The sequence below is a fragment of the Oncorhynchus keta genome, chromosome 17 (assembly GCF_023373465.1).
Source record: "Oncorhynchus keta strain PuntledgeMale-10-30-2019 chromosome 17, Oket_V2, whole genome shotgun sequence".
Classification (NCBI taxonomy): domain Eukaryota; kingdom Metazoa; phylum Chordata; class Actinopteri; order Salmoniformes; family Salmonidae; genus Oncorhynchus; species Oncorhynchus keta.
Genome location: NC_068437.1, coordinates 51,438,911 through 51,457,136, shown reverse-complemented (window position 1 = coordinate 51,457,136; position 18,226 = coordinate 51,438,911). Strand labels below are relative to the sequence as shown.

At 46.6% G+C, this 18,226-nt stretch overlaps 1 protein-coding gene across 21 annotated transcripts; it reads right to left on the bottom strand.

Moving 5' to 3' along the window:
* Positions 1 to 335: 335 nt before the first annotated feature.
* On the bottom strand, positions 336 to 17,706 carry LOC118396004 (neuroepithelial cell-transforming gene 1 protein-like). 21 transcript variants are annotated; one of them, XM_052466424.1, is made up of 17 exons: positions 17,022 to 17,705; positions 15,692 to 15,758; positions 14,251 to 14,316; positions 14,001 to 14,066; positions 13,422 to 13,529; positions 13,055 to 13,222; positions 10,210 to 10,272; positions 10,030 to 10,126; positions 9,796 to 9,879; positions 9,520 to 9,639; positions 7,685 to 7,726; positions 7,481 to 7,522; positions 3,926 to 4,002; positions 3,170 to 3,427; positions 2,843 to 3,013; positions 2,446 to 2,632; positions 336 to 2,074 (listed from the first exon to the last, which is right to left on the bottom strand). In XM_052466424.1, exons 1-17 carry the CDS (start codon positions 17,144 to 17,146, stop codon positions 1,692 to 1,694), a joined length of 2,124 nt encoding a protein of 707 aa, XP_052322384.1. In that variant the 5' UTR covers positions 17,147 to 17,705; the 3' UTR covers positions 336 to 1,691. The 21 variants fall into 21 exon arrangements, with proteins under 21 accessions (XP_052322384.1, XP_052322385.1, XP_052322383.1 ...); XM_052466425.1 differs by lacking the exon at positions 7,481 to 7,522 and adding an exon at positions 7,211 to 7,252; XM_052466423.1 differs by lacking the exons at positions 7,481 to 7,522; positions 7,685 to 7,726 and adding exons at positions 7,127 to 7,168; positions 7,565 to 7,606.
* Positions 17,707 to 18,226: the final 520 nt, after the last annotated feature.

Sequence of the window (18,226 nt, the reverse complement as noted above, 5' to 3'; positions counted from 1 at the left end):
CCATATTCACAATACTTTTTGAGGAGAAATACAGAACTACTGTGTGGTTAACATGAGCTTTTATCTGAAATGACAAACTGTCACAGTTAACAATCTGTTGGAGAATGGGGAAGGAGCATCTTGTTTGGTGGATGTAGCCATGGAAGTAGGGGCTTTCCAGGGTTAAAACGATTGCGCAAATAAGCATGGTTTAGCGGTCACTGTCTGCTTCCGAGCATGTTGACACACACACACACACACACACACACACACTAGAGGACTTCCTCTATCTTCACATCAGAGGTCTTGTTCTCTTCACCAGCGACAGCTGACAAACGGAAATCTCACAGCATCGATTCAAACATCAAAGCTCTTTATTTTTAATTGAAAAGGAACACAGGTAGCTCCTCGCAGATTTTCCCCTCACATAATCTTTAACTGGTCTTTCCCTTTTCACTATCCATACAAAGCATTCCAGTGATACTTTTTCCCCCTCTCTTTGCACACAGCATAACTTGTGGTTGATTGTCGTGTCAGTTTTGTGCTTCTCTCACATCCAGTTCTCATGAGAACCCATTCCGAAACCTTTACTTTCCCATCATTAATACAACTCAGTTGCAGTCCAATTCTCTACCCTTCTCTCCGGGCGTGCCCTCATACCCTACACTTGCGCACTCTCCTTCACGGATTTAAAAGGAACGGGCTGGTTTAAGGAATATGTTTGAAACTCCCTTCTGCCATACACTAATCCAAGACTTTTAAAATGTGAGAGAGTGAACACTTCCTTGTGAAGGAGGGTAGAGAATCGGCACACTAGTCACCGAGCCTTCTCATAACAACATACTAATTTCATCCTTTGTCACCTTTGTCTCCACAACAACACATCAGACAGTTGACTAATATTTGCATGTGGTCTGCACTGTGTACACTACTGAAAATCAAGCTCAACACATGGTGCTGCATGGAAAGAGAGGCTCCAGTCTCAAAATGGCACCCCATCACCCGATATAGTGTAACTACTTTTGACCAGGCCACATAGGGCTCCGAACCCCCCCCCCCCCAAAACATGGAATAGGCTGTGATTTGTGACACAGAGAAACGTCTCAACAAAGCCAGCACAGGCCTTTTTAATAGTAACGAAGGACACACTGACCAACCCTGTAGAAATAATGACTTATCAAATCAAGTGGTTAATAAATTCCAGTTCCAAGCAACATATATTCTTATTCTAAGAGCTAAAACAGTGCTATTTTGTATAAAAACAGAGTTAGTCATTTTAAAATAAAATGAAGGGTTTTTAAAAAAAGTGTAAAATCCTAATTCTCATAATCGCTGTACACCATTTTTAGTCAATTTGGTTGACAAATATCATTCCCTGTAAAGTAAACCAATACCTTTTTTTCTCCTGAAATTTACAGAACTCTTCAATTTCATTGGTTTGCAGTGCACAGACTGGACGGATGTGATTGGACGGTTTTGACATAGCTTACTACATGGTCGTCATGGTACATCACTGCTATTGTCAGACACTCTTTTATGCAAAATCACTACTTGACAGACAGGAGTCACGGAAATTCACAAACAAGTAGCCTACACATTAATATCACAAGTAAGAAGTCCAACATAACACCATAGAAGAAGAAGACACAGTAAAAATACAAATGAATGAAGGTGTAGACATCCCACGAGGCTCCGTGGACTCTTCTGTTCTCCTAAACCCCGGTCTCTTTCCTCCTGCGCTGCGTACCACGGCGCCACTCTCTTTTGATTTTACTTGAAGAACCAGACGCGGGGAGTGTCTCTGTGCCTTTACACCCAAGGATTGGCTCACCGACCTGGTGCCAGACGTTCTCATCTGCCCCTTCCCCCACCATATCAGACATGGACACCACAGAAGAACGACGCTTGGCCCTGGTCATGGTTGTAGCCTCACTGTGCTGATCTCGGAGTGGCGCCCTCTGCTGTTGAGGTTGGGCGTCGATGGCGCTGCGGAGACAGTTGAGCCACTGCTGCTTGTGGAAGACGTCGTTGACCTGCAGAGTGTGAGACTGGCCGTGGGTCGGGTCCAGGGAGGTCACGCGGAACACGTTCTTAGCTGGAGGACAGCGAGAGAAGGAGAAAAAAAGAGGATGATATAAACTGTTGTTAAATGGTAAAACACATCCACATATAATACCTCCTAAAGCACAACTGGAAGAAACTGCACATCTCCTAGGTCTCAGTATTTGTCCCAATAGGATCACGAACCCTTAAAATATAGGTGGTGTTAACGACACACAGGATATTGTGTCAGCAACTCATAAACTGGGCATTTAATCCTGAGTGGAGAGATCTACTTGTCCAACGCATTTGGAAAAAGAACACAAGGAATTGAAGAAAGTCTAATTGAAACAATTGAGCCCCAGACCATAACTCCTCACCTTTCTCCCCCATAACTCCTCACCTTTCTCCCCCATAACTCCTCACCTTTCTCCCCCTGGCTGAAGGCCCCTCTGAATGACCCTCCCATGCGTACGTCTCCATCCTGCAGGTCCTCCAGAGCCAGGTCTCTGATGGGGAGGGGCTGACGGTACACCTGGTAGCAGCTCCGCTCGTGACGTGTCACCGGCCTTGTCAGCACCAGCAGCTCAGAGAACAGGAACACGTGCAGTTTCTACACAACACACAGAGTTATCACAACACGCCCGGTACTGTAAAGCACTGTGACAACTACTAATTTAAAACACACTTTAAAGTTGATTAATCAAATTAATTTATACACGGAGAAGAAAAACAGAAAGCCTGGATACATGTTAGTTGGAGGGGGCATAAAGCCATACAGAACAGGTTATATTGCTATACAGCGTGTCTGAACAATGCTCACCGAGCCACTCTTGTTGCGTAGCTCTCCGTGACACAGCAAGGTCTTGCAGTTGTCGATGAGCGGGTCTCTCTGCCTGTCGTCCAGATACTCCAGCTTATTAATGTAGTACTGACTCTCTGACTCTCCCTTCCTCATGTTGATGTCAGACAGCACACCCTGGATGATGGCTATCTGGAATCACAGTGTTACACTTCAGTCAATTCAACTCTTAATACATGTATAATTCTATTAGCATGTATGGCTGTACCATTTGTAACTCTTATGATGGGTCTGATAACTGTGTGACGATGTGAGAGGCATAGGGTAGTGTGGGTGCTCTCTACAAACCGCCTTCTCCAGACAGGGAACGTCAGGGTGATCTGGTGGTGTATGTCTCAGTATCTCTCTCAGCAGTAGGGGATATTTCACCAGCCGGCTCCTGGGTATATCCAGGAAGCTCCACAGGTCCAGCTTCCTACTGAAGGGAGACTCCAGGCAGCGCTGCAGGAAGTCCTGCACCTTCCGGTCCTGCTTCTTCTGGTCCAACAGGGCCTTGGCAGCCAGCTGGTTACTGCAATAGTCTCTGTACGCATTCAGACCTGGCAACTAGAGGACGACAGGGGGGTGATGAAGATGAAGACACATTCTCTTTCTCACCCCCCGAACATTAAGAAATTAAAGAAAAGGAGTCTCATCCCTGTACGCATACAGACAAGGAAAACTTGGAAGAGAAGAAGACAAGTGTCATTTTCAGATCATGGAAACATGTCTGCTTTTTAAGTCAAAGAGAAGAAGATGATCCAAGATGACTCTCTCTCTAAAGACGGGGGGAATAAGGTCAAAGATGGCATCTGTGGATGAAGGCAACATGGGGGCGAGAGCATGAAGCAGGGACTACATTTCATAAATAAACAAAACACATTCATTCTAAATATTGGCGATGCGAGAAAGATTTTACATTTCAAGTTTATTTGCAAAGTGTAATTAATACATTGGAAATCTTACTCACCCGAGCTCCTGTGATTAAAAAAAATAGCCATAAAGAGATATACAAATACACAGATAATAACCATAAACCCAATACACAAGAGAGGAGGCACCTACCCAGTCCACGACGATCTGTCCAATCTGACCAACTGTTCCATTAGGACCGGTGCCCTTTGCAAGCTTATCCAACAAGTCTGTAGCAAGGAGAAACACACGAACGAAACCATTAGCCCTCTATTTGAAGAGGATTTTTTTTCTTCAAATAGTCTTGTCGTAGTCACTGGTTAAGTAGCCACCAGAGGGCGTATTGGGGGTTACTAAACCAGTAGCCACCAGAGGGCGTATTGGGGGTTACTAAACCAGTAGCCACCAGAGGGCATATTGGGGGTTACTAAACCAGTAGCCACCAGAGGGCGTATTGGGGGTTACTAAACCAGTAGCCACCAGAGGGCGTATTGGGGGTTACTAAACCAGTAGCCACCAGAGGGCGTATTGGGGGTTACTAAACCAGTAGCCACCAGAGGGCGTATTGGGGGTTACTAAACCAGTAGCCACCAGAGGGCGTATTGGGGGTTACTAAACCAGTAGCCACCAGAGGGCGTATTGGGGGTTACTAAACCAGTAGCCACCAGAGGGCGTATTGGGGGTTACTAAACCAGTAGCCACCAGAGGGCGTATTGGGGGTTACTAAACCAGTAGTCACCAGAGGGCGTAGCCACCAGAGGGCGTATTGGGGGTTACTAAACCAGTAGCCACCAGAGGGCATATTGGGGGTTACTAAACCAGTAGCCACCAGAGGGCGTATTGGGGGTTACTAAACCAGTAGCCACCAGAGGGCATATTGGGGGTTACTAAACCAGTAGCCACCAGAGGGCGTATTGGGGGTTACTAAACCAGTAGCCACCAGAGGGCATATTGGGGGTTACTAAACCAGTAGCCACCAAATAAATCAAATCAAATTTTATTTGTCACATACACATGGTTAGCAGATGTTAATGCGAGTGTAACGAAATGCTTGTGCTTCTAGTTCCGACAATGCAGTAATAACCAACAAGTAATCTAACTAACAATTCCAAAACTACTGTCTTATACACAGTGTAAGGGGATAAAGAATATGTACATAAGGATATATGAATGAGTGATGGTACAGAGCAGCATAGGCAAGATACAGTAGATGGTATCGAGTACAGTATATACATATGAGATGAGTATGTAGACAAAGTAAACAAAGTGGCATAGTTAAAGTGGCTAGTGATACATGTATTACATAAGGATGCAGTCGATGATATAGAGTACAGTATATACGTATGCATATGAGATGAATAATGTAGGGTAAGTAACATTATATAAGGTAGCATTGTTTAAAGTGGCTAGTGATACATTTACATCATTTCCCATTATTAAAGTGGCTGGAGTTGAGTCAGTGTCAGTGTGTTGGCAGCAGCCACTCAATGTTAGTGGTGGCTGTTTAACAGTCTGATGGCCTTGAGATAGAAGCTGTTTTTCAGTCTCGGTCCCAGCTTTGATGCACCTGTACTGACCTCGCCTTCTGGATGATAGCGGGGTGAACAGGCAGTGGCTCGGGTGGTTGATGTCCTTGATGATCTTTATGGCCTTCCTGTAACATCAGGTGGTGTAGGTGTCCTGGCGGGCAGGTAGTTTGCCCCGGTGATGCGTTGTGCAGACCTCACTACCCTCTGGAGAGCCTTACGGTTGAGGGCGGAGCAGTTGCCGTTCCAGGCGGTGATACAGCCCGCCAGGATGCTCTCGATTGTGCATCTGTAGAAGTTTGTGAGTGCTTATGGTGACAAGCCGAATTTCTTCAGCCTCTTGAGGTTGAAGAGGCGCTGCTGCGCCTTCTTCACGATGCTGTCTGTGTGAGTGGACCAATTCAGTGTATGTGATGTGTATGCCGAGGAACTTAAAACTTGCTACCCTCTCCACTACTGTTCCATCGATGTGGATAGGGGGTGTTCCCTCTGCTGTTTCCTGAAGTCCACAATCATCTCCTTAGTTTTGTTGACGTCGAGTGTGAGGTTATTTTCCTGACACCACACTCCGAGGGCCCTCACCTCCTCCCTGTAGGCCGTCTCGTCGTTGTTGGTAATCAAGCCTACCACTGTTGTGTCGTCCGCAAACTTGATGATTGAGTTGGAGGCGTGCGTGGCCACGCAGTCGTAGGTGAACAGGGAGTACAGGAGAGGGCTCAGAACGCACCCTTGTGGGGCCCCAATGTTGAGGATCAGCGGGGAGGAGATGTTGCCTACCCTCACCACCTGGGGGCGGCCCGTCAGGAATGCCAGTACCCAGTTGCACTGGGCGGGGTCGAGACCCAGGGTTTCGAGCTTGATGACGAGCTTGGAGGGTACTATGGTGTTGAATGCCGAGCTGTCGTCGATGAACAGCATTCTCACATAGGTATTCCTCTTGTCCAGATGGGTTAGGGCAGTGTGGTTGAGATTGCATCGTCTGTGGACCTATTTGGGCGGTAAGCAAATTGGAGTGGGTCTAGGGTGTCAGGTAGGGTGGAGGTGATATGGTCCTTGACTAGTCTCTCAAAGCACTTCATGATGACGGATGTGAGTGCTACGGAGCGGTAGGCGTTTAGCTCAGTTACCTTAGCTTTCTTGGGAACAGGAACAATGGTGGCCCTCTTGAAGCATGTGGGAACAGCAGAGGGCGTATTGGGGGTTACTAAACCAGTAGCCACCAGAGGGCGTATTGGGGGTTACTAAACCAGTAGCCACCAGAGGGCGTATTGGGGGGTTACTAAACCAGTAGCCACCAGAGGGCATATTGGGGGGTTACTAAACCAGTAGCCACCAGAGGGCGTATTGGGGGGTTACTAAACCAGTAGCCACCAGAGGGCATATTGGGGGGTTACTAAACCAGTAGCCACCAGAGGGCATATTGGGGGGTTACTAAACCAAAAGCCACCAACTCTCAAATAAAGAGTTGGCAGCACTTTTGACACTAATGCTTAGAGCTGGGGTCAATTCCATTTCAATTTAGGAAGTAAATGGAAAATCCAACTCCAATTCTTGAAACTAAAATGTAATTAAAATTAACTGGAATTGACCCCTAACCCTGTTGAGGCTAGTAGTGAATATGTTGAAGACCTAGTACCTTTATGAAGTAGAAAGTATGAATATGATGAAGACCCAGTACCTTCATGAAGTAGAATGTACGATGAAGACCTAGTACCTTCATGAAGTAGAATGTACGATGAAGACCTAGTACCTTCATGAAGTGGAATGTATGATGAAGACCTAGTACCTTCATGAAGTAGAATGTACGAATATGATGAAGACCTAGTACCTTCATGAAGTGGAATGTACGAATATGATGAAGACCTAGTACCTTCATGAAGTGGAATGTACGAATATGATGAAGACCTAGTACCTTCATGAAGTGGAATGTACGAATATGATGAAGACCTAGTACCTTCATGAAGTAGAATGTACGAATATGATGAAGACCTAGTACCTTCATGAAGTGGAATGTACGATGAAGACCTAGTACCTTCATGAAGTAGAATGTATGATGAAGACCTAGTACCTTCATGAAGTGGAATGTATGATGAAGACCTAGTACCTTCATGAAGTAGAATGTATGATGAAGACCTAGTACCTTCATGAAGTGGAATGTACGAATATGATGAAGACCTAGTACCTTCATGAAGTGGAATGTACGAATATGATGAAGACCTAGTACCTTCATGAAGTAGAATGTACGAATATGATGAAGACCTAGTACCTTCATGAAGTAGAATGTACGAATATGATGAAGACCTAGTACCTTCATGAAGTAGAATGTACGAATATGATGAAGACCTAGTACCTTCATGAAGTGGAATGTATGATGAAGACCTAGTACCTTCATGAAGTGGAATGTACGAATATGATGAAGACCTAGTACCTTCATGAAGTGGAATGTACGAATATGATGAAGACCTAGTACCTTCATGAAGTGGAATGTACGAATATGATGAAGACCTAGTACCTTCATGAAGTGGAATGTACGAATATGATGAAGACCTAGTACCTTCATGAAGTGGAATGTACGAATATGATGAAGACCTAGTACCTTCATGAAGTGGAATGTATGATGAAGACCTAGTACCTTCATGAAGTAGAATGTATGATGAAGACCTAGTACCTTCATGAAGTGGAATGTATGATAATGTATAAAACCTACACTCGATCCCTCCGATGTCAACAACTACAGACCAGTATCCCTTCTCTCTTTTCTCTCCAAAACTCTTGAGCGTGCCGTCCTTGGCCAGCTCTACCGCTATCTCTCTCAGAATGACCTTCTTGATCCAAATCAGTCAGGTTTCAAGACTAGTCATTCAACTGAGACTGCTCTTCTCTGTATCACGGAGGCGCTCCGCACTGCTAAAGCTAACTCTCTCTCCTCTGCTCTCATCCTTCTAGACCTATCGGCTGCCTTCGATACTGTGAACCATCAGATCCTCCTCTCCACCCTCTCCGAGTTGGGCATCTCCGGCGCGGCCCACGCTTGGATTGCGTCCTACCTGACAGGTCGCTCCTACCAGGTGGCGTGGCGAGAATCTGTCTCCTCACCACGCGCTCTCACCACTGGTGTCCCCCAGGGCTCTGTTCTAGGCCCTCTCTTATTCTCGCTATACACCAAGTCACTTGGCTCTGTCATAACCTCACATGGTCTCTCCTATCATTGCTATGCAGACGACACACAATTAATCTTCTCCTTTCCCCCTTCTGATGACCAGGTGGCGAATCGCATCTCTGCATGTCTGGCAGACATATCAGTGTGGATGACGGATCACCACCTCAAGCTGAACCTCAGCAAGACGGAGCTCCTCTTCCTCCCGGGGAAGGACTGCCCGTTCCATGATCTCGCCATCACGGTTGACAACTCCATTGTGTCCTCTTCCCAGAGCGCTAACAACCTTGGCGTGATCCTGGACAACACCCTGTCGTTCTCAACTAACATCAAGGCGGTGTCCCGTTCCTGTAGGTTCATGCTCTACAACATCCGCAGAGTACGACCCTGCCTCACACAGTAAGCGGCGCAGGTCCTAATCCAGGCACTTGTCATCTCCCGTCTTGATTACTGCAACTCGCTGTTGGCTGGGCTCCCTGCCTGTGCCATTAAACCCCTACAACTCATCCAGAACGCCGCAGCCCGTCTGGTGTTCAACCTTCCCAAGTTCTCTCACGTCACCCCGCTCCTCCGCTCTCTCCACTGGCTTCCAGTTGAAGCTCGCATCCGCTACAAGACCATGGTGCTTGCCTACGGAGCTGTGAGGGGAACGGCACCTCAGTACCTCCAGGCTCTGATCAGGCCCTACACCCAAACAAGGGCACTGCGTTCATCCACCTCTGGCCTGCTCGCCTCCCTACCACTGAGGAAGTACAGTTCCCGCTCAGCCCAGTCAAAACTGTTCGCTGCTCTGGCCCCCAATGGTGGAACAAACTCCCTCACGACGCCAGGACAGCGGAGTCAATCACCACCTTCCGGAGACACCTGAAACCCCACCTCTTCAAGGAATACCTAGGATAGGGTAAGTAATCCTTCTCACCCCCCTAAAAAGATTTAGATGCACTATTGTAAAGTGGCTGTTCCACTGGATGTCATAAGGTGTATGCACCAATTTGTAAGTCGCTCTGGATAAGAGCGTCTGCTAAATGACTTAAATGTAAATGTAAATGTATGAAGACTAGTACCTTCATGAAGTGGAATGTATGATGAAGACCTAGTACCTTCATGAAGTAGAATGTACGAATATGATGAAGACCTAGTACCTTCATGAAGTGGAATGTACGAATATGATGAAGACCTAGTACCTTCATGAAGTAGAACGTACGAATATGATGAAGACCTAGTACCTTCATGAAGTGGAATGTACGATGAAGACCTAGTACCTTCATGAAGTAGAATGTATGATGAAGACCTAGTACCTTCATGAAGTAGAATGTACGAATATGATGAAGACCTAGTACCTTCATGAAGTGGAATGTACGAATATGATGAAGACCTAGTACCTTCATGAAGTGGAATGTACGAATATGATGAAGACCTAGTACCTTCATGAAGTGGAATGTACGAATATGATGAAGACCTAGTACCTTCATGAAGTGGAATGTACGATGAAGACCTAGTACCTTCATGAAGTAGAATGTATGATGAAGACCTAGTACCTTCATGAAGTGGAATGTATGATGAAGACCTAGTACCTTCATGAAGTGGAATGTACGAATCCAGATCTCCAAATATATGAGTTAGCTCCTCCTCTGTCATGATGGAAAGCTTCAGCATGGGATCATGATATGCCTGTTGAACAAGAAATGAAAGCTAAGGTCAATCAGCTTCATGAGGGGAAGAGACAAACTTGTTAATTTAATAATTTATTGTACCTTTCGTGCCATTTGGAGGTCTTCAATAAGGTCTTGTTCTCCTCTGGATAGCTCATGAATGGCCTAGAGAGAACATTATGTTGTCAATAAGACTTGCCACTTCTGAATTCATCATTTATTCCATACCAGACAAAGAGTACATATCGAACTCAGACACAAACAGCTAACTATGACATCAATCCCCTTACTACATACTAGGGCTGGGCGACACGGCCTAAAAATCATAGCGTTTTTTTGTTGTTGCTGTTAGCTGCACGTGGTCTTATTTTCCTAAATCAATGTTCATTGATACGCACGTTTCAGCAGTGTCTGCTCTGGATCTGTGGCAGGGGGAGGGGCTTGGTGTGAGTGGCGGGGGCTTGGTGTGAGTGGCGGGGGCTTGGTGTGGGTGGCGGGGGCTTGGTGTGGGTGGCGGGGGCTTGGTGAGTGGCGGGGGCTTGGTGAGTGGCGGGGGCTTGGTGAGTGGCGGGGGCTTGGTGAGTGGCGGGGGCTTGGTGTGGGTGGCGGGGGCTTGGTGTGGGTGGCGGGGGCTTGGTGTGGGTGGCGGGGGCTTGGTGTGGGTGGCGGGGGCTTGGTGTGGGGGGCGGGGGCTTGGTGTGGGTGGCGGGGGCTTGGTGTGGGTGGCGGGGGCTTGGTGAGTGGCGGGGGCTTGGTGTGGGTGGCGGGGGGCTTGGTGTGGGTGGCGGGGGCTTGGTGTGGGTGGCGGGGGCTTGGTGTGGGTGGCGGGGGCTTGGTGTGGGTGGCGGGGGCTTGGTGTGGGTGGCGGGGGCTTGGTGAGTGGCGGGGCTTGGTGAGTGGCGGGGGCTTGGTGAGTGGCGGGGGCTTGGTGAGTGGCGGGGGCTTGGTGAGTGGCGGGGCTTGGTGGGTGGCGGGGGCTTGGTGTGGGTGGCGGGGGCTTGGTGTGGGTGGCGGGGGCTTGGTGTGGGTGGCGGGGCTTGGTGTGGGTGGCGGGGGCTTGGTGTGGGTGGCGGGGCTTGGTGTGGGTGGCGGGGGCTTGGTGTGGGTGGCGGGGGCTTGGTGTGGGTGGCGGGGCTTGGTGTGGGTGGCGGGGGCTTGGTGTGGGTGGCGGGGGCTTGGTGTGGGTGGCGGGGGCTTGGTGAGTGGCAGGGGCTTGGTGTGGGTGGCAGGGGCTTGGTGAGTGGCAGGGGCTTGGTGAGTGGCAGGGGCTTGGTGAGTGGCAGGGGCTTGGTGAGTGGCAGGGGCTTGGTGAGTGGCAGGGGCTTGGTGAGTGGCAGGGGCTTGGTGAGTGGCAGGGGCTTGGTGAGTGGCAGGGGCTTGGTGAGTGGCAGGGGCTTGGTGAGTGGCAGGGGCTTGGTGAGTGGCAGGGGCTTGGTGAGTGGCAGGGGCTTGGTGAGTGGCAGGGGCTTGGTGAGTGGCAGGGGCTTGGTGAGTGGCAGGGGCTTGGTGAGTGGCAGGGGCTTGGTGAGTGGCAGGGGCTTGGTGAGTGGCAGGGGCTTGGTGAGTGGCAGGGGCTTGGTGAGTGGCAGGGGCTTGGTGAGTGGCAGGGGCTTGGTGAGTGGCAGGGGCTTGGTGAGTGGCAGGGGCTTGGTGAGTGGCAGGGGCTTGGTGAGTGGCAGGGGCTTGGTGAGTGGCAGGGGCTTGGTGAGTGGCAGGGGCTTGGTGAGTGGCAGGGGCTTGGTGAGTGGCAGGGGCTTGGTGAGTGGCAGGGGCTTGGTGAGTGGCAGGGGCTTGGTGAGTGGCAGGGGCTTGGTGAGTGGCAGGGGCTTGGTGAGTGGCAGGGGCTTGGTGAGTGGCAGGGGCTTGGTGAGTGGCAGGGGCTTGGTGAGTGGCAGGGGCTTGGTGAGTGGCAGGGGCTTGGTGAGTGGCAGGGGCTTGGTGAGTGGCAGGGGCTTGGTGAGTGGCAGGGGCTTGGTGAGTGGCAGGGGCAGGGTGAGTGGCAGGGGCTTGGTGAGTGGCAGGGGCTTGGTGAGTGGCAGGGGCTTGGTGAGTGGCAGGGGCTTGGTGAGTGGCAGGGGCTTGGTGAGTGGCAGGGGCTTGGTGAGTGGCAGGGGCTTGGTGAGTGGCAGGGGCTTGGTGAGTGGCAGGGGCTTGGTGAGTGGCAGGGGCTTGGTGAGTGGCAGGGGCTTGGTGAGTGGCAGGGGCTTGGTGAGTGGCAGGGGCTTGGTGAGTGGCAGGGGTTTGGTGAGTGGCAGGGGCTTGGTGAGTGGCAGGGGCTTGGTGAGTGGCAGGGGCTTGGTGAGTGGCAGGGGCTTGGTGAGTGGCAGGGGCTTGGTGAGTGGCAGGGGCTTGGTGTGGGTGGCAGGGGCTTGGTGTGTTTGTAAATGGGAAGGTGCACACAGCACAGGAGCGAGAACGACAAGGCAACATGAGAACAAGCAGACAAACACAAAATAACATTTATTTTTAAATAAAAACGTGATTATTGCGATACAGGCATTTGGAATATCACGCAATTAGAATAAATTAAATGTACTATATCACCCAGCCCTACTACATATACAATAATTAAGCAATAATGCCAGAGGGGGTGTGGTATATGGCCAATATACCACGGTTAAGGGCTGTTCTTATGCGCAATGCTGAGTGCCTGGACACAGCCCTTAGCCGTGGTATATTGACAATATATCACAAACCTCCGAGGTGCCTTATTGCTATTATAAACTGGTTACCAACGTAATTAGAGCAGTAAAAATAAATGTTTTGTTATATCCGTGGTATAAGGTCTGATATACCATGGCTGTCAGTCAATCAGAATTCGGGGCTCAAACCACCCAGTTTATAATAAAGCAATAAGGCATGATATATTGTGATTATATTATGCTTGGCACAACGCATTATCTATAGAAGTCATTGAACTATGCCGTATGCTACAGTTGTGTGTTACCTCCTGTCTCTTAATCTCCTTGGTGGAGAAGGTGCTCTTCTGGTGAACGTCCAGTGTTTCAGACCACAGAGTGCTGTTTCTACGTTTGGGAGGTGTTGGGCCCGCTGCCTTACTGCACGACTTCAGGGACGCCCCCGGCGACTTGCTGTCACCCCGCAGTGACATGTTCTGAGGACACAAGTAATAATTTAGACACGCCAGAGTCTGGTCTCGGGCTTCTCCGTCCGTGCCACTACTGTCAATCTCCTGCTCTATAACTTCCTGCTGTTCATTAAACAAAATCCACACAACAACAAAAATGATCTGCTATCAGGTCAAGAGCCATTGGCTTCTGTCTGGAGTTATGACAGCATGATATATACCATACCTGGATGGTTTGACCAAAGCGTCGGACGGCTCCATTCTTGGAAGGGGAAATCAGGTTAGCCAGAGATGACACCCGGCTCAGTGGCCGCACACGCTTGTTACTGGGCTCCTGCATTATAGAGGAGTGAAATCATTGTTACTACGGACAGCAATCTGAATACATACCCAGGGGATATAACTAACGACCCTATCGCTTTGCTTTACTCCACTTCTCACATATATATTGGTCACATACACATGGTGAGCAGATGTTATTGCGAGTGTAGTCAATCACCACCTTCCGGAGACACCTGAAACCCCACCTCTTTAAGGAATACCTAGGATAGGATAAGTAATCCTTCTCACCCCCCCCCCCACCCCCCTTTTATGATTTAGATCCACTATTGTAAAGTGGCTGTTCCACTGGATCTCATAAGGTGAATGCACCAATTTGTAAGTCGCTCTGGATAAGAGCGTCTGCTAAATGACTTAAATGTAAATGTAGCAAAATGCTCGTACCAAATGTAAGAAATAATACATAAAAATGTTTTTTTTTAAAACACACAGCAAAGTTTCCTAAGGACTGGAACTGTCGACTTACTTTGAGGTCAAAACTAGACAGACTGACGGTGTCGTCATCCTCCTTTTTCTCTTTGCGTTTTCTCTTCTGTAAAGATGGTACCAGAGAAGGATTAGACTACAGTCAGTGACGCTCACAAGGTCGTTATCACATGGGGGGCAGGATATAGCCTACTGGCCTGCAGTATATACATATATCACATGGGGGGACGTGTGATGTAAGTGTATTAATCCTCAGAAATCTTGTAACATTTGGTGGATCCTTGGCTTACTACTTTGAGGTCAAAGCTGGACAGGCTGACAGTGTCATCATCCTTGGGCTCTTTATGTTTCCTCTTCTGTGGGAAAGATAAACACGTGTACAGAACGAGTGTGTTGCTAACCTTCACAAGATTTATAAATGTGAATAATATACAGTACCTTGCAAAAGTACTCAGACCCCCTTGAATTTCTTCACATTTTATTGTGTTACAAAGTGGGATTTACAATGGATTGAATCATATTTTTTTTGTCGACGATCTACACAAAATACTCAAATGTCAAAATGGAAGAAAAATAATAAAAGATTAATACAATATATATAAATATTGCATAATTATTCATCTCCCTGAGTCAATACATGTTAGAAACACCTTTAGCATTGATTAAAGTTGCGAGTCTTCTGGGTAAGTCTCTAAGAGCTTTGCACACCTGGATTGTGCAATATTTATCCATTATTCTTTTCAAAATTCTTCAAGCTCTGTTGGGGGATCATGGCTATTCAGCAATTTTCTAAACTCGCTAATGATTTTCAAGCAGATTTAAGTCCCAAAGCTGTAATTTGGCCACTCAAAAACATTGTCTTCTTTGTAAGCAACTCCAGTGTACATTTGGCCTTGTGTTGTAGTTCATTGTCCTGCTGAAAGGTGAGTTCCTCTCCCAGTGTCTGGTGGAATGCAGACTGTAGCAGGTTTCTTCTAGGATTTAGTCTTTGCTTAGCGCCACCTAGCTTCTCTTTATACCAAAAAAGTGTATTCCTTTGTGGGTTTTTTCCTCCGCGCATATTTTAGAATATGTTTTATTCTGTATATTTGTATTCTTCTTTTCACTCTGTCATTTAGGTATTTATTGTGAACTCTGTAGCCGGTTTAAAATCACCAATGGCCTCATGGTAACTAAATCTCTCAGCAGTTTCATTCTTGTCCTGAAGCTCAGTTCAGGACAACTGTATCTTTGATGTGTCTGGGTGGTTTAATACATAATCCACAGCATAATTATTAACTTGACTACGCGTAAAGAGATATTCGATGTCTGATGTGTTATTGTTACCTAGCAATCACTGCCCTTATTTATGAGGCTTTCAAAAAGCTCCCTGATCTTTGAAGTTGAATCTGTGCTTGAAATACTTGACTGAGGAACCTTACAGTTGTTGTATGTATGGGGGGGGCAGAGGAAGGGTTATTCATTCAAAAATCATGTCAATCCCTATTATTTCACACAGAGTGAATCCATGTAACTTATGTGATTTGTTAAGCCACATTTGACTCCTTACTCTTAGGCTTGTCTAAACAAAGAGACATAATAATTTTACAAGGCACTGTACATTTCACATTGAAATAAATGAAGTCATTATTTTTGTACTGTGTTAAAAGTTTGACTGACTGACTTCGTAGTAATTGAGAAAGACAGATGCTGGATTGATTGTTGGCGTTACATTAGTTTAGTACTACTCACCAGACTGAAGTCCCATGGTGTTCCTGGAGTCAGAAAGGTGAAGGAACTCCCTCGGCACAGTGGAGGTCTACAGTGAGAGAGAGGAAATAAGGCAGAAATAAAAACACTATTTGAGATATTCATACTGTATCTCAACCCAAATGCCCCTATCTAGGGCGTATGGAATCTGACTCTTTGACAAATCAGACACACACACACACAAATCATACTTTTAGTGTTAAGTGTAGACTTACATGTTGATTTCGTCCACCCACACCAGACAGGAGGACAAGCATGTTGAAATATCAAAACAATCTCTTAACAAACTATATTAAATTGGAGGACAGGTCGAAAAGCAGTTAAAAATGTATTGCAATGTAGCTTGCCAACCGCCATATAAAGTCCAAAGAAAATGAAGCCTGGAGGAGGAAAGATGACTAAAAACCTACTCGGTTTACCCGTTTATCTGTGGATTAATTATCAGAGTATTTTCTATATTACAGGAGAAATTAGCTAGCAACAGCAAGCGAACTAAACTACCATAAAAGTTTAATGCTTTTTGACCAGTCCCAAAATGAATATATTTGGTTCAGAGTTTGTTTTGACATTTCAAACTGGGTGTCCTGATCGCGTCTGGTGTGGGCGGACAAAAATCAACATGCGATGGTGGTCTCGTCTCGTCAGTATGTTTGAGGCAAAGAATATAACTTTCCTGAAAAGGTGTTCTAGATAAACCTACAACACCGATATAGAAGAACAATGGTATCTTTTGATGGACTCTTTCCTCAGGAGATTGATAGTAAGTTCAACATCAGATGCCTCTAAAAAGGCTGTGGGATGTACTGCTATGGACGTAGTTAGCTGGCTAACTATTTTAGGCAAATTTGAGACTACTCAAACTTCACATTTTGTTTTGTCTAAATAAAAAAAAACGAAACTAGTTAGCTACATAACGTTACCAGTTAGTATAGCCAATACATGCTAACTTAGCTAACTAACTATTCCAACGTTAACTCACTAGAGAGCAAATCCAGAATTATAGTTAACGATGCAGTGTTTGTTTGAGGCTAATTTACTAGAAAATGTAAACAGAGCACATGACCCATACGTTAAAACCAGGGGACCCTAAGCGTGATACGTTTGGCTAACTAGCCACAGTAACATGAAGGCCAACCTAAATCCATATTTTATTGATTGAACCATTATTAAAATGGATTTACACCATGTGATGTGACAAATTTTAGGTTCCAAATCTGGCTAGCATATCGGGCTAATCTTGAATATTATTATTTATTTTTTTTAAGTCTAGAAACACACATTTAATGTATCAATATTACCCATCGCGTCTTACTTTTTGGAGTTGTTGACAGTGGCGGGGGAGGTTTCCGAGTGGACCGCGGACGTTCTCTTCGAGGAAATCCTTCGTCTCTTCGGCTCGTCTTCCACAGATAATTCGCCCACCTCGGACTCCTCCATTTTAGAGGTCGGGTGTAGTAGGAAGCTAGCTAATATCGCTAATTCAAAACAATGGAAATTGCAACGATGAAAGAAAGAAATCCGCAGTAAAGCGATCAATCCAACCAAAAGTGACGGCGGAAGTTTGAATATGGCGGAATATCACAAATCGGCCAATGAGGGAAAAGCTTGAGGATTTCGAGTGGGAGGAGTTAATTTACTGAGAAGAATATTGAGGAAACGCACGTTGGCGGTCTCTCAGTAAATTCACTTCAGTGAGAAGAAGCATGGCCGGATTAAGCATGGCTCGGTTATGTGATCAATGCGGCTGTTAGCTAAAACAAATTGGGAGCTGTTGAGAATTGATTTTATTCTATTGGTTCTCTCTATTCAGCAAAAGGCATTTGCTTTCCAAACTGTACGTTTTTCCCGCGATTGTATTTTGAAATTGACAACACCAACCAACCATAGAAATATAATCCATAGATGGCAGTTCCCATTCAAATCAGGACCGGCATCCATTTGCTTGAGTACCCAGTAGTTTAGCAGTCAAACTGCCAGGGTAAGAGGTTACAAATCCTTTCTATGGAGTATATGTCTGTGGCCACAATGCAACAAACTATATTTGGCTTGCATGCTGCACAAACGCTTTCCCCGACTGTAGGTATCCTGGTAACTGCCCAAATAAAGGAAACACTTGAGTAAATGAGAGATATGGTGTGGGGTGCATTTTTATGGAATGGTTTAGGTCCACAAGTACAATCTATGCCAAGCAGTGGTGACCCATTATTCAAGGCAGGTGGGGCAGGGCTTGCCTGTTTTACATGTTATGTTGGCATTTATACATGTCACATATCAGTTTGATTTAATAAAGCTGCATACAAACATTCTCTTTTGTTTTCTAGAGTAAGGCAGCTCCAAAATGCAGGTGTTTCAGCCTAGCTCAGTGCTTTCTGTGGTGGTGGGGCAAGGCAGCAGAAAATATGGTGCTCTGTGATTGGCTCAGTGTTCTGTCACTCATGGGGACACAACGTCACCGCCAAGTCTAAGACAAGAGTTATGAAATTCTAGCCCCTTGGGTGCTGCCATAGAGTTACATTA

Excerpts from the sequence above, each read along its gene's own strand:
- LOC118396004 (XM_052466422.1), bottom strand. The coding sequence starts at position 17,146 with ATGGAGGAGTCCGAGGTGGGCGAATTATCTGTGGAAGACGAGCCGAAG. Across the intron at positions 14,317-15,691 it reads CACCATGGGACTTCAGTCTG|AAGAGGAAACATAAAGAGCC; the intron begins GTGAGTAGTACT and ends TCTTTCCCACAG. Across the intron at positions 3,014-3,169 it reads TTCCCTGTCTGGAGAAGGCG|ATAGCCATCATCCAGGGTGT; the intron begins GTTTGTAGAGAG and ends CTGTGATTCCAG.